At 40.5% G+C, this 15,704-nt stretch overlaps 1 protein-coding gene across 1 annotated transcript in view; it reads right to left on the bottom strand.

Annotated features, from left to right (window-relative positions):
* elna (elastin a) overlaps positions 1-15,704 on the bottom strand; it is a 187,740-nt gene that overhangs the window by 122,787 nt on the left and 49,249 nt on the right. Inside the window, exons 2-5 of the mRNA XM_034169334.1 lie at positions 14,915-14,986; positions 10,444-10,491; positions 3,572-3,682; positions 3,459-3,485 (exon numbers count right to left, since the gene is read on the bottom strand). Coding sequence (XP_034025225.1) covers positions 3,459-3,485; positions 3,572-3,682; positions 10,444-10,491; positions 14,915-14,986 — 258 coding nt within the window. The remainder of the gene's footprint in view (positions 1-3,458; positions 3,486-3,571; positions 3,683-10,443; positions 10,492-14,914; positions 14,987-15,704) is intronic.

Below are 15,704 nucleotides of genomic sequence, written 5' to 3'. Positions count from 1 at the left end.
GTGTGCAAGAGACCAAGTGGAAGGGAAGTAAGAGCAGGAGCATCGGCGGTGGGTACAAGTTGTTGTACCATGGTGAGGACAGGAAGAGAAATGGTGTTGGGGTCATTTTAAAGGAAGAGTATGTTAAAAGTGTGTTGGAGGTTAAGCGAGTGTCTGACAGGGTGATGAGTGTGAAGTTGGAAATTGAAGGGGTGATGATGAATATCATCAGTGCATATGCCCCACAGGTTGGTTGTGAGATGAAGGAGAAAGGAGATTTCTGGAGTGTGTTAGATAAAGTGGTGGAGAGTGTGCCCAAGCATGAAAGAGTGGTGATAGGAGCAGACTTCAATGGGCATGTTGGTGAAGGGAACAGAGGTGATGAGGAAGTAATGGGTAGATATGGTATCAAGGATAGGAATGGGGAAGGACAGATGGTAGTTGATTTTGCAAAAAGGATGGAAATGGCTGTGGTGAATACCTACTTTAAGAAAAGGGAGGAGCACAGGGTAACATATAAGAGTGGAGGAAGGTGCACACAGGTGGACTACATTCTTTATAGGAGATGCAAGCTAAAAGAAATCACAGACTGTAAGGTGGTAGCAGGAGAGAGTGTCACTAGACAGCACAGGATGGTTGTTTGTAGGATGACTTTAGAGGTAAAGAAGAAGAACAGAGTGAGAGCTCAGCAAAGGATCAGATGGTGGAAGCTGAAGGAGGAAGACTGTTGTGTGAAATTTAGCGAGCAGGTGAGAGAAGCACTGGTTGGAGGGGAAGCAATTTTGGACAGCTGGAAAAGTACTGCAGATGTGGTGAGGGAGACAGCTAGGACAGTACTGGGTATGACATCTGGACAGTGGAAGGAAGACAAGGAGACTTGGTGGTGGAATGAAGAGGTCCAGGAAAGCATAAGGAGAAAGAGGTTGGCGAAAAAGTTTTGGGATAGTCGGAGAGATGAAGAAAGTAGACAGGAGTACAAGGAGATGCGGCGTAAGGCGAAAAGAGAAGTGGCAAAAGCAAAGGAAAAGGCATATTGCGAGCTGTACAAGAAGTTGAATAGTAAGGAAGGAGAAAAGGACTTGTACCAATTGGCCAGACAAAGGGACAGAGCTGGAAAGGATGTGCAGCAGGTTAGGGTGGTAAAAGATGCACATGGTAATGTGCTGACAAGTGAGGAGTGTGTGCTGAGAAGGTGGAGGGAATATTTTGCAGAGTTGATGAATAAAGAAAATGAGCGAGAGAAAAGGCTGGATGATGTGGTGAGAGTAAATCAGGAAGTACAAGAGATTAGCAAGGAAGAAGTGAGGGCTCCTATGAAGAGGATGAAGAGTGGAAAGGCAGTTGGTCCAGATGACATTCCAGTGGAAGCATGGAAATGTCTAGGAGAGATGGCAGTAGAGTTTCTAACCAGATTGTTTAATAAAATCTTGGAAAGTGAGAGCATGCCTGAGGAGTGGAGACGAAGTGTGCTGGTTCCTATTTTCAAGAACAAGGGTGATGTGCAGAGCTGCAGTAACTACAGAGGCATAAAGCTGATCAGCCACAGCATGAAGTTATGGGAAAGAGTAGTAGAAGCTAGGCTTAGAAAACAGGTTAAGATCTGTGAGCAGCAATATGGTTTCATGCCGAGAAAGAGCACTACAGATGCAATGTTTGCTCTGAGAATACTGTTGGAAAAGTACAGAGAAGAACAGAAAGAGTTACATTGTGTGTTTGTGGACTTAGAAAAAGCTTATGATAGGGTGCCAAGAGAAGAGTTGTGGTATTGTATGAGGAAGTCTGGAGTGGCAGAGAAGTACGTTAGGGTAGTGCAGGACATGTACAAGAATAGTGTGACAGCAGTGAGATGTGCAGTCGGAATGACAGACTCATTCAAGGTGGAGGTGGGATTACACCAAGGATCAGCTCTGAGTCCTTTCTTGTTTGCAGTGGTGATGGACAGGTTGACAGATGAGATCAGACAGGAGTCCCCATGGACTATGATGTTTGCAGATGACATTGTGATCTGTAGTGAGAGTAGAGAGCAGGTTGAGTCTAGCCTGGAGAGGTGGAGATATGCTCTGGAGAGAAGGGGAATGAAAGTCAGCTGGAGCAAGACTGTCTACATGTGTGTGAATGAGAGGGAGCCCAGTGGAATAGTGTGGTTACAAGGAGTAGAAGTGGTGGAAGTACATGAGTTTAAGTACTTGGGGGTCAATTGTCCAAAGTAATGGAGAGTGTTGTAGAGAGTTGAAGAAGAGAATGCAGGCAGGGTAGAGTAGGTGGAGAAAGGTGGCAGGAGTGATTTGGGACCAAAGAATATCTGCAAGAGTGAAGGGCAAAGTCTATGTTGTATGGATTAGAAATGGTGGCACTAACAAAAAGACAGGAGGAAGAGCTGTCACATGTCATAGAATCCAATGGACGTTGACCTTGTTTGACCTTTACTTTGGAGACCAAGCATTCAACACTGTCAAAACTACTCCATTTATTAATCCTATTAGCTCAACCAATAATTTGCATCACTTTTTTTTTTACCAACATTGGAGCAACTTTAACTTTTGACCCCTGCACGAACTGAAACTGACCTTTGTCACCATATTTGCTGTTTTTAACCCATAACTCCATAGAATTCAGTCACATATAGTCCAAACTATGCCTTTTTGGAATCTTTATGATCAAGCAAATAATGTGGTATAGTTTTCAATATGATTGGAGCATCTTTTAATTTTGACTGTGTAATTCTTCAGTTGACCTCTACCTGACCACTGATTGAAAATTCAAGTGGCCAATCGTTTTTTTTTTCCCAAAAAGAGGAGTGTCTAAGGAGTATTTCTGCTGAATTTGATGCTTTTAATCACCATTTGATTAAAAGCATGATTGTTTCAGTTATCTGCTGTACTAATGGTTGTCCTGACCACCTTCTCAAATAATCAGTCTGTTATATGTTTGTTTGTTGTTTTTCTGTCTTTGTTGGTATGTCCCCTCACGGTTATTCTCATTGTTTAATGGCACCATTTTTTAATCACCCTAATAAGCCTGGGGAAAAGCAGCAAATCACTGATGCAGTATTAAAAATTGTGCATATTCTTTATAGTATGAGCATACTGTGACTCACACTAGACTGATTATTTAAATGGGACAAAAATGTGTGTCTGTGTGTGTGTGTGTGTGTTATGGCTACATTTTATTTATTTTTTTGAAATTTCACTCCATGAAAACATATTTGTTGTTCCGTAACTTTGGATGTTTTACTGACTGTTCTGATTATAGAATTTATTTCAGAGCATATTGCTTAAAAATAAAGAGTGCTACATCCATTTTTTACTGGAATGATAACATTATCCCCCTCCCAAACAAATAAGCATGTCATTAAGGAAATTTGAAAGATGATATGCAAATTTTACACAGAAAGACATTCATACATGCATGTCCACTCCATTGTAAACTGTCAGCTGATACACAGCAGATAACACAGTTACGTAAAAGTTGCAGTTTACCTGGTTTCAGGGGTTTTCCACCTTGTCCTGTTGAGAAAACACACAAAATAACATGTATGAGTCTTCAATTGTCACTTCCCTGTAATGAACCCCCCCAGCGTTTGGTTTCGTACCAGCTCCAAGGACGCCACCACCAAAGCCTCCAGGCCCTCCTGGCAGCACTCCACCAGGGCCATAACCACGGCCCCCTCCTCCTCCTGTTCCTCCTACGCCATAAGCTCCTGCTGTCATGATCAAACACATAGAAATGTGAGTTATTAATGTCGTCATGATCGTCTAATATCATCTGCTAATACTGTGCATACAAGGTATCCGCTGTAAAACATGTGCCAAGTTCCAATACAGATATGTGCTGACCTATGATTGCACAGCCTATGTACCAAAGTAACTAATTCAACTACAACTAATAAACAAATACTACAATAATTGGTTCAACCTTATTCTTGTGAAGTATCTTAAGGTGAATTATGTTTTGATGTGGCCTTGTATAAATAAACTGAATTGAATAATATGTAGCCTGCCCAGGCGCATCTCTGTGGACATTAATCTGTATTTCAGAAACCGCTGGCCTATGTACCCAATTTTGAAATCAAACTGTTGCGAGAAACTGCAGCACTACCATGGTAAATGTCATTGATTTCTATTTAATCCACTAGATGGCAGATGCAGACTGTGAGCTGTTGCCAGCAGCCGCCATTTTGCTTAGCGTGATTAAATTGAATTATACCATGGTCAGTGAGAATTCCATGTCTAACTGGCGTGCATTATTTTCGTATAAATGCACACATAGTTCGGCGAGTTAAGTCACTGTAATATCACTCCGCTCTGGTCGTCACCAAAGCAACAGCTGTGTTTTGACAGTAATGACAGAAACACGATAAAACATGGATTTACAAGTGAATTTGAATATTTTTGGCCAAAACAAAACGTTTGAGGACTGGGAAGAGGAGGCGAGCAAACGAGAAGAACAGCAAAAGTGAAGGCATAAAGATTTAACATTGGATGAACTGGACAAGATTGAAGACGGGAAAGAAGAAGAGAACAGTTGCCAAGGATGAAAATATTTTGAGACTGGCATAAAATAGTCCCAAATACTTATGCATTTTTATCAAGTTCTGTTAACTTAAATAAATATTTGTGTTAGCTCGCTGTGGTGGACCACGGTATAAGCGGATTAAATAACTCGAAGCTGTGCATTATACGGTTTGAATGCACTTTGCGGAGTAACACCACTCCGTTTCGCGTCGTGGTGTTTTAGACTCCGCGTCGTGCATTCAAACGTATAATGCACGGCTTCTCGTTGTTTAATCCTTACATCTATGATGCACTGTCTTAAACTTGGGTTAAAGTCGTCTGAAAATGCTGTTTGTGCAGCATCTGGATACAGAGTATCAGCTGGTTAAATAAATAAAAAGTAAATAATAATAAATTGTGTAGTGAGCTTTCAGAATTGTGTATTATATATGTAATATAATGATGTGGGGAAATGACTAAAATGACTGAATAAAGGTTAGGAAATGATTTATTTTTTTGTGTCGATCTGTATTCTGTAAAGTAGCGACTTCAGTTTTACTGCCTGAAGGCTTTGTCATGATAAATATCTCACCATTCATTTAGCGATTCAATTAGAAGTCTCTCTTTCATAAGTCTCAATTTATCCCTTTTTAATTAGCCTCGGGTTTTTTCATCAGGTTTTCCATCCTGAGATATTCTTTAAGAGCAAATTCATAAAATGGAAATGCTTTTTCTCTCAGTTTGGTGGGTCACAAGAATATCCACAAATGAGATTCATTTCTCTATGATATACAACATATTACAGTGAAGTGTTTTCAGATTTCTTTCAACTTGATCCAGGAATTATTGAATAATCGTACTTTCACCCTGGCTGGCGTGGCCATTTTGTTTTATTTATTTTATTTGAGTGCTCTGTAAAAGCACATGGGTTAAGAGAAGTCTTTAATATTCATATTTTTAATATTATGCGAGTGTGCTAAGCTCTTACTTTCATCCGTGATTATTTCCCATCTTTAACTTAACTTCATAATGAAATTAATTAAGGATCAGATTAGTATCTCATGTCGTGGCAGACATATTGTGTGATGGTATTATTTTGTATCCTGCTTCACAACATCTGAACTGGGAGTAAAAATTCATTCAGGGTATAAATAAACCAATTCTCTTCTGTATTTGTTTTGACAAATATTGGCTGTACAAATGTGGGACTGAGTTTGAATAAATGTAACAGTACAGTGAAAGCACGGAAAATGCAGATTTATGGGGTAATTTTTGATCCTACATTGTCCTTTGACCTCCACATTAGAAATATTACGAGGACTGCTTTCTTCAACCTGCGAAATACAGCAAAGATTCATCCCATCCTGTCTATGGGTGATGCTGAGACCCTGATCCATGCGTTTATCTCCTCTAGATTGGACTTCTGCAGTGTTCTATTTTCTGGTTTACCGCAGTCTAGCATTAGGGCTCTCCAATTGGTTCAAAATGCTGCAGACTTTTGACATGAAGCAGAAAGTTCGACCACATTACACCCATTTTGGCATCCCATCACTGGCTTCCTGTCCTAGTGAGATCGGATTTTAAGGTTCTGCTACTAGTCTATAAAATTGTTCATGGACTGGCACCTCCTTACCTAGCTGACCTAATTAAACCTTACGTACCGGCCCGGGCTTTGCGTTCTCAGGGTGCAGGACTACTTTGTGTCCCTAGGGTGAATAAGAAGTCTGCGGGTCACAGAGCTTTCTCTTATTGGGCCCCTGTTCTGTGGAATGATCTCCCTGCGTCTGTGGAGACTTTCAAGTCCAGACTTAAGACGCACTTATTTTCCCTTTCAGAATCAGAATCAGAAGAAGTTTATTGCCATTGCCAGTGAACAGGATTCACAGACTAGGAATTTGCTTTGGTACAATGGTGCAACATTAAGAAGAGATAAAATGCTAAGATAAGATATAACATATGTGTCAAAATAAGATAAAATATAAGATAAAAAAAAAGAAATATCAAATCTGAAAGGCTGTGTGCAACAGAAAAACAGAGAAACAGAAAAAACAGTGCAGTGGGAGGAGTGCAATTAAAAACCAAAGTACATTGTCTAAAGTGACCTGTGATAAAATGATAAAGTGACAGAGTTAAGCTTAAGGTGACTGAGTTATGAGGAGTTCATGAGTCTAACGGCAGAGGGGAAGAAACTGTTCTTATGGCGGGAGGTTCTGGTCTGGATGGACCGTAGCCTCCTGCCCGAGGGGAGTGGTTTGAACAGACCGTGTGCAGGGTGAGAAGGGTCAGCTGTGATCTGACCTGCTCGGCCCAGAGTCCTGGAGGCGTGCAGGTCGTGGAGAGATGGAAGGCTACAGCTGATCACCTTCTCAGCAGAGGCCACAATGCGCTGCAGTCTGTGTCTGTCCCTGGCTGTGGCCCCGGCGTACCACACCGTGATGGAAGAGCAGAGGATGGACTCGATGATGGCCGTGTAGAACTGCACCATCAGCTAGACAGGCAGCTTGGCCTTCTTCAGCTGCCGCAGGAAGTACATCCTCTGCTGGGCCTTCTTGATGAGGGAGCTGATGGTTGACTCCCACTTGAGGTCCTGGGTGATGGTGGTGCCGAGGAAGTGGTGACAGACCACAGTGGTGATGGGGCTGTTGGTGAGGGCAAGGGAGGGCGGGGGGCTGTGGCTTTCCTGAAGTCCACGATCATCTCCACTGTTTTCTGGGCGTTGAGCTCCAAGTTGTTGCTGCTGCACCAGGTCACCAGCCGGTCCACCTCCCTCCTGTAGGCAGACTCATCCCCATCCGAAATGAGTCAGATGAGGGTGGTGTCGTCCGCAAACTTGATGAGCTTTACAGAGTCGTGGCTGGAGGTGCAGCAGTTAGTGTAGAGGGAGAAGAGCAGAGGGGAAAGGACACAGCCCTGTGGAGATCGTGTGCTGAGAACCCGAGTGTTCGAGACATTTTTTCCCAGCCTCACACGGAGTGCAGGGCCAGGTTTATGGCATCATCTACAGACCTGTTGGCTCTGTAGGCAAACTGCAGGGGGTCCAGGAGGGGGTCGGTGATGGACTTCAGGTGGGATAAAACCAGGCGTTCGAAGGTCTTCATGACTACAGACGTGAGAGCCACAGGCCTGTAGTCATTAAGTCCAGTGATGCGTGGTTTCTTGGGGACTGGAACTATGATTGAGGACTTGAAACAGACTGGAACATGGCATGACTCCAGGGAGGTGTTGAAGATCCCCGTGAAGACTGGGGCCAGCTCATCAGCGCATTGTCTCAGGGTGGCAGGAGAGACACAGTCTGGGCGTGGATTCAGCCTTTTGAAATGTCTTCTCACGTCCTCCTCTTGGGTCGAGAGGGCAACGGGGGAAGTGGGGAGGGCAGCAGTGAGAGGGGGGAGGTCCAGAGTGTTTGAATATCCAGTTGTGTGGGGGGTGGGGAGGTGTGAGTCCTTGTCTTCAAATTGTGAATAGAAGACGTTCGTATGACTACCATACTAGAACAGTTTTGTTACATTGTTTACGCTTTTGATTCATTTTATTAGGAAACGGAGCGTGCCAGGGCCTCAACTTTACCTAAATTCTGGGTGTTTTAGTGAGGCTTATGGCTAGTGGCCAGCGATCACCTTATTTCTTCTGTTTTTCTTGTTGACACGCTGGAGGGACTACATCTCTCGGCTGGCTTGGGAACGCCTTGGGGTTCCCCCAGAGTAGCTGGGGGAGGTGTGTGTGGATTGGGAGGTCTGGGCAGCTTTGCTTGAGCTGCTGCCCCCGCGACCTGACTCCGGATAAAGCGGAAGAAAATGGATGGATGGATGGATAATGTTGACAAATTATACAGTATTTCTTGTCTTTCTGATGCCTGATTTTGTTTTTTCTCTCTGTTTAAGGTGTGGCCAGAAATGGGAGTTGTATTTGTGCTGGCGACCCTCCTGTCCTGTGCACCAACAGCATTTCCTGTATATTCATTTTGTGAATTGTTCTGTAATTTATGTCTGTAGCATGGCCCAAGCAGAGGGTCACCCCTTTGAGTCTGGTCTGCTTTGAGGTTTCTTCCTCAAAGGGAGTTTTTCCTTACCGCTGTTGATCTGGGGGTTAGTAAGGTTAGACCTTACTCGTGTGAAGCTCCTTGAGGCAACTCTGTTGTGATTTGGTGCTATATAAATGAAAATAAATTGAAAAAAAATGAAAATATGGTGAAACTCTATTGAAAACACTGAACACGCCCATTGATTTCTATTGATGTCTGGTTATTAGACGCTAACCAAGATGGCGGCACTGGCAATAGCCAGCAAATGAGCGGATCACTCCGGTCCTCCATCTAGTGAGTAAATAGAAATCGAAGGTAAAAATGGGGGAGACCACTAGGCTATATCTCAGATAGTGAGATGCAATTCTTCTTTAACCTGAAGTTTGTGTTTGCTCCCAATTTAACAACTGTCCTGAAAATTACTCTTGCTGTACCTTAGTAAACACTGTACCTAAAGAGTAGATATTGGATGTAAATTACTCACAGACCCCAAATTTCTAATTGATCCCGTTGAACTTCTTTTTTGTGGAAAAACAACTATGAACTTTTGTGACATGTAACAAGTGAAGCTGGAAAGCAGATCTTGTACTTTCATGACTTACAGACCCCAAGATTTTTCATGTGATCAAACTGAACTTTAATTCCCAGAAAAATAACAGGTAATGCTTGTTTTTGAATCTGACCTTGATGGAGTGACCCCTTTAGCATTTCAGTAACACATCAGTAAAATTATTCATCCAAGATATAAATGTAACAGAATGTTAAAAAATACAGCTGTGTATATATCTTTCATTTTATAGTGAGACAGTGAAAAAATGAAATTGGATTTGTATGTTGGAAATAACTTGACACTAAAATCAAAAACATACAGCCAGTTAAAAGTAAAAGAAAAAAATCTGGCTGGGAGAGCGCGTCGTGTTTGCAAAGTCGAGGGTGATGCATTGTCTGAAAAAATTTGCCTGGATACAATTATAGACCACTATGATTGCAAGATAAATGTGTAAGAAACAATACACTTCCATCCTCAAACCTCATAATATTTTCCAATAAACTGGTCTAACAGCATTGTTTGGCCTGGAATCCAATAATTACCACAGCTGTAATCCAGAGGTTCTAATTGTAGGGCTTTGACAAGGAAGTCTCACCTTCACACAGACAAGACTTTAAAGGAAAACTCAAACTAACGTCTTAGACAGCTTTAGAACACTGATCAACCTTTTCTTGACTTATCACTAGCGTTTAATACTCTCATCCGATGAGCACAGTCTGGTTTTCCTGCACATATCAGGGTCAGCCTTGTTCAGTAAACTGGAGCTCATCCCAGCATGCGGTCTGTGGAGTGGTGTTGCGTGTAAGCAGAGCCACATGTAACCGCTTTGCATGTGTGAAATAGTTGAAGGTCTGATAGAATATCTGTGGCTGTGCATTTCGGACGCTCCACAAATGGAGACAAGACAAGATTAGACAGACAAAGCCACAAAGAGCAGCACTGCAATCCGGACAGACTGACTCCTGCGTGGAAATAAATAGTTCTTCCTGGTGATTAAAGACAAATTTCTTCTGCAGTTAGTGTCACAAATCTGTGATAACATTTAATAAATGACTGAAAAAAAATAGAAGCAAAGCAAATAGAATGTGATTTATCATGGTGTCACCTCCAGTTCACAAATCTGTTTGTTTTAAAAAGGGCATATCATGTAAAATTAACTTTTATTTGCTGTTAAAATGATATTAATGGCAGAATTTTGTACTTGACAGAAATTTGTACTTACAGATTCAAGAAATTACTTTTATGTTTAATCAACTATGTACATCCTTTTTGTTGTTGCTTTTGATCCATGAATGTGCCACTTGATGCTAAATGTTGAACTTGAACAATAAAAATGACTGGATATTTCTTTTATATTTTAAATATATAAATGACAGATGTAATGTGTGTGTGCTACTCACCTGCAGCTTTAGCTGCTTTATATGCTGCAGGACCTCCTCCAGCAGACCCTTATAAAACAAAACATAAAGCTTTTACTTACTGTCACTGTACATGTAGGGATGCAATAAACCTTTATTGTTTGATTTAGCAATTTATATCCCGCTGCCTTCATTATTACAATCTGCACATGTTGTGCGTTTCTGGGTCTTTGTATGTTTCTTTTTCCTTTCTAAACGTACAGCCATATAAAATGGGAAGAACCTCCATAAGGATCATGTATGTCAAAGAATGTTTTCTATTTAAACAAGAGCAATAAGAGAGTTCTGATTTCTGATGTCCACCAGTCTGGATCCGGATCACCTTCAAAATTCAGTGGAGTCTTTCATGCCCTAATATCTATCTGTGGTGAAAATTTGGTGAGAATCCGTGAGGGAAATATTTTTAATGGAATCCTTCAAAGCCTATATAAAGTGAAATCTTGATCCAGAATCCAGATGTGGATCACATCCAAAATTCAGTGGGTTCTTCCATGGCCTAATGTGGTGCAAAGTTCATCAAAATCTGTGCAGTAGTTTTGATGTAATCCTGCTAACAGACAGACAGACAAAACGGCAATGATTTTATTACGTCCTTGGCAGACATAATAATAATAATAAAAAAATCACGGCTTAGTGTGCAACATTAGAATCAGAATCAGGTTTTACTGCCAAGTATGTGTTCACATACAAGGAATTTGTTTTATAATTTAAATTATTGCCAACAATACAAAAAAGATAATAATCAAAAATCTGATGGAACTATATATGTACAGAAGATAAAATTGAGGGATAAGTATTATATACACAGATGTATACACACACACACACACACACACACACACACACACACACACACACACACACACACACACACACACACACACACACACACACACACACACACACACACACACACACACACACACACACACACACACAGATGGAAAAGCGTGATATAAATGCAGTCCATTTACCATTTACTGTTGTAGGTGATGGGAAAAGAGTGGCCAAGACAGAATTCTACTCATCAGAATGTGACTGTTTAAGCATTGGAAGGTGTGCAAAGTAAACAAAAATGTGCAAAAGATGATATTGAGACATTGAATATGCCATTTTATACAACCCCTGGCAAAAATTATGGAATCACCGGCCTCGGAGGATGTTCATTCAGTTGTTTAATTTTGTAGAAAAAAAGCAGATCACAGACATGACACAAAACTAAAGTCATTTCAAATGGCAACTTTCTGGCTTTAAGAAACACTATAAGAAATCAAGAAAAAAAGATTGTGGCAGTCAGTAACGGTTACTTTTTTAGACCAAGCAGAGGAAAAAAATATGGAATCACTCAATTCTGAGGAAAAAATTATGGAATCACCCTGTAAATTTTCATCCCCAAAACTAACACCTGCATCATATCAGATCTGCTCGTTAGTCTGCATCTAAAAAGGAGTGAACACACCTTGGAGAGCTGTTGCACCAAGTGGACTGACATGAATCATGGCTCCAACACGAGAGATGTCAATTGAAACAAAGGAGAGGATTATCAAACTCTTAAAAGAGAGTAAATCATCACGCAATGTTGCAAAAGATGTTGGTTGTTCACAGTCAGCTGTGTCTAAACTCTGGACCAAATACAAACAACATGGGAAGGTTGTTAAAGGCAAACATACTGGTAGACCAAGGAAGACATCAAAGCGTCAAGACAGAAAACTTAAAGCAATATGTCTCAAAAATCGAAAAATGTACAACAAAACAAATGAGGAACGAATGGGAGGAAACTGGAGTCAACGTCTGTGACCGAACTGTAAGAAACTGCCTAAAGGAAATGGGATTTACATACAGAAAAGCTAAACGAAAGGCATCATTAACACCTAAACAGAAAAAACAAGGTTACAATGGGCTAAGGAAAAGCAGTTGTGGACTGTGGATGACTGGATGAAAGTCATATTCAGTGATGAATCTCGAATCTGCATTGGGCAAGGTGATGATGCTGGAACGTTTGTTTGGTGCCTTTCCAATGAGATTTATAAAGATGACTGCCTGAAGAGAACATGTAAATCTCCACAGTCATTGATGATATGGGGCTGCATGTCAGGTAAAGGCACTGGGGAGATGGCTGTCATTACATCATCAATAAATGCACAAGTTTACGTTGATATTTTGGACAATTGAAAGGATGTTTGGGGATGATGAAATCATTTTTCAAGATGATAATGCATCTTGCCATAGAGCAAAAACTGCAAAAACATTCCTTGCAAAAAGACACATAGGGTCAATGTCATGGCATAGGGTCAATGTCAACGAGTAGATCTGATTTGATGCAGGTGTTAATTTGGGGGATGAAAATTTACAGGGTGATTCCATAATTTTTTCCTCAGAATTGAGTGATTCCATATTTTTTTCCTCTGCTTGGTCTAAAAAAGTAACCATTACTGACTGCCACAATCTTTTTTTCTTGATTTCTTATAGTGTTTCTTAAAGCCAGAAAGTTGCCATTTGAAATGACTTTAGTTTTGTGTCATGTCTGTGATCTGCTTTTTTTCTACAACATTAAACAACTGAATGAACATCCTCTGAGGCCGGTGATTCCATAATTTTTGCCAGGGGTTGTAGAATACACTGACTTAAATATGCAAGAAATTCAAGAATGTGCTTAATCATTTCAATGAAAGTGCAGAATGTACAATGTAGAGAAAGACAGAGTGCAGGTGTGTGTGTGTGTGTGTGTGTGTGTGTGTGTGTGTGTGTGTGTGTGTGTGTGTGTGTGTGTGTGTGTGTGTGTGTGTGTGTGTGTGTGTGTAAGTGATGGGGTGGGGAATCAAGACTTCCTGATGAGGCTGATTTCAGATGGGAGGAAGCTGGTTTTGTGTGGCATGGTTTTGGTCCTGATAGTTGCCACCACCCGCCTACATTACATTAATATTGGCTTTTAATTACTACTTGTATTTGATTGACTAGGAGGATAAGGCTATATTTGGTATCACATAACGACTTAAGACAAAATGTATAAGTCATGTATAAGTGACAGAACCTCTGTGAAATGTTAAGACAAAACAACTATTCTCATACAAATCAAATTAGTTTTTTAAATTTCATTAAATAGGTAAATCTTATACCCAAAATCTAAATTTTAAGTAAAAATACCACCACACCACACACATTTTTTTCTTTTTTTGTGATTTTCCCATTACATATCACAAAGGAAACTGCTGATCACTTAATATTTATATTAATAACTATAAAAATTGGATTAATACTCACATAAATTGGAGCTGAACCTCTTAAAACATGTTTTTTTTTATTTATTTTAATTTAAATGCATTATGTTTACTGTTATTGGTGTGGATATGATGAGGAATTTGAGTTTATTGATTATTTTAAGATGTCTGTGTTTTGCTGTTCTGCTCACTTTGCTTTGCTTTGGTTTTGTTGTGATAAGTATTATTATTTTGTTGCAGTTCTTTTCCTTGAACCGAATAAACTTGAACTTTCTTGTGTCATGAATGTATTTTTAATATATTTACAATTACATTATGTGCTTACATTGAACTTATTAATAAACCCACTCACCCACACACACGTTTAATATATAGATAATCGGCATGTGAATGAGATATGTTCAAACATCTTCAAGCTGTGTAGCAATTCATTTTGTGTTGAACTGCGTGGAATAATGAAAGACAAGCCAGAGCTTTTGCCTTTTTGGCACTCTGCCGCTAGGAGGTGCTCTTATTTTTCCAAATAAAACAACACAGGGACGGCATCAAACACGAAACACTTATGGTGACAACATGGTGACACTTAACTCACTAAACCAAGTGAACTACAAAAACACAATAAAACAACAACACTAACAACATTTTTAAACTAACATGAACTCCAATAACAACATTTAAAACCCCAAAACCCAGAACTCCCATAATGCATTGCAGCACAAGAATTTACAGGTTTAGAGACTGGCCCGATGATTGCTCCAATTTAATTAATTTTGCTGAGTATTATCATCATCATGACATTAAATTATTTTCACAATTACACATTTCTTAATGCATTTATATGATTGGTTGATTTTGCTGTTCATTCATATGTAGGAGCGCAGAGTGCATTTATTATTTTATTTTCCCTTCCCTTTCTGTGCCAATCTCTTACAGGACCACGTCAAACCTAGCAATGGGGTCAACCCCACCTCCTCACTAAGATAGGAGTTTCTGTCAACTCCTTGCCCAAAGTTGCTCTCAGAAACCTCTTGGGTGTCTCTTAGGCTGGGAGTCCTTGCCAGTATATTTTAGGCTAAGTTAGGCGCTCTTTGAGAGGACTTTGAGATGCTTCATGCATACGGGCCCTGGTTTACTGCATTTCACCTTTGGTAAAGACATTTAGACTTTACGTTTTGTGGCTTTTGCCAAATGATTTTTGATTAAATTGTACAGATCTGCACTGAAGGCTACGTTACCTGGAAAGAATCCAGTTCCAGGTCCATTTGCACCTCCTGGTCCGATCCCAGTACCAGGTGGAACATACACACCTAGGATACAAAAACAGAAAGACGTCACCTTCTATGTGTAGATGTTGTAATGACAGTTAATCATGGAAGCAGTGCCTGGAACAGCATTTCTAAACAAGGACCCTGTTTATTAGTGAAACATTCCCAAACACACTGATCATCTGTGACCCAGACAGCAAAACTTGAAGTCTGTCCTTGGCATCCACATGGGGCTGAGGTCACAGCTGTGATGGCGTGCACAATGAAACACAACAGCTCCAGCCGGAGCCAAGGAGAAATCACGGGGGGGTGGAAGAAAAACTTTATAGGCTTGATTAGAAGCAAATTTCAATTGTTTTCATCCTGATGAGGTATTGCAGTTGGACAGCATCTTTCAGACAACACTGCGGACACCCCCAAACACCGCCGCCAAATCATCCCAGAGCCTCCTTCGTTTAATTTCTGGCTGCAAAGCCAAGTAACTCCTGGGTTGCTCGTACTGGATCACAGACACAACGGCCTCAAGAGTGCAAAGAATAACAAAAGAAATAAAAGTAAGGGAGGATGAAAAAAATGTCTGCAGCCGTTCTGGGACACCTAACTGCTAAAACCGACGAGAACCCAGAGGTCCAGCCAAAATTAAAGTTATATGTTTTGAAGCTTAAAAAAAAAATCTTGCTTTTATGACTCAAAAACACGACACAATGGGGAGAAGTAAAGCTGTCAGACCACAATGATTATGTTTAATTGCCCTTACAAG

The sequence above is a fragment of the Thalassophryne amazonica genome, chromosome 4 (assembly GCF_902500255.1).
Source record: "Thalassophryne amazonica chromosome 4, fThaAma1.1, whole genome shotgun sequence".
Taxonomy (NCBI): domain Eukaryota; kingdom Metazoa; phylum Chordata; class Actinopteri; order Batrachoidiformes; family Batrachoididae; genus Thalassophryne; species Thalassophryne amazonica.
This window is presented reverse-complemented; position numbering and strand designations above follow the sequence as displayed.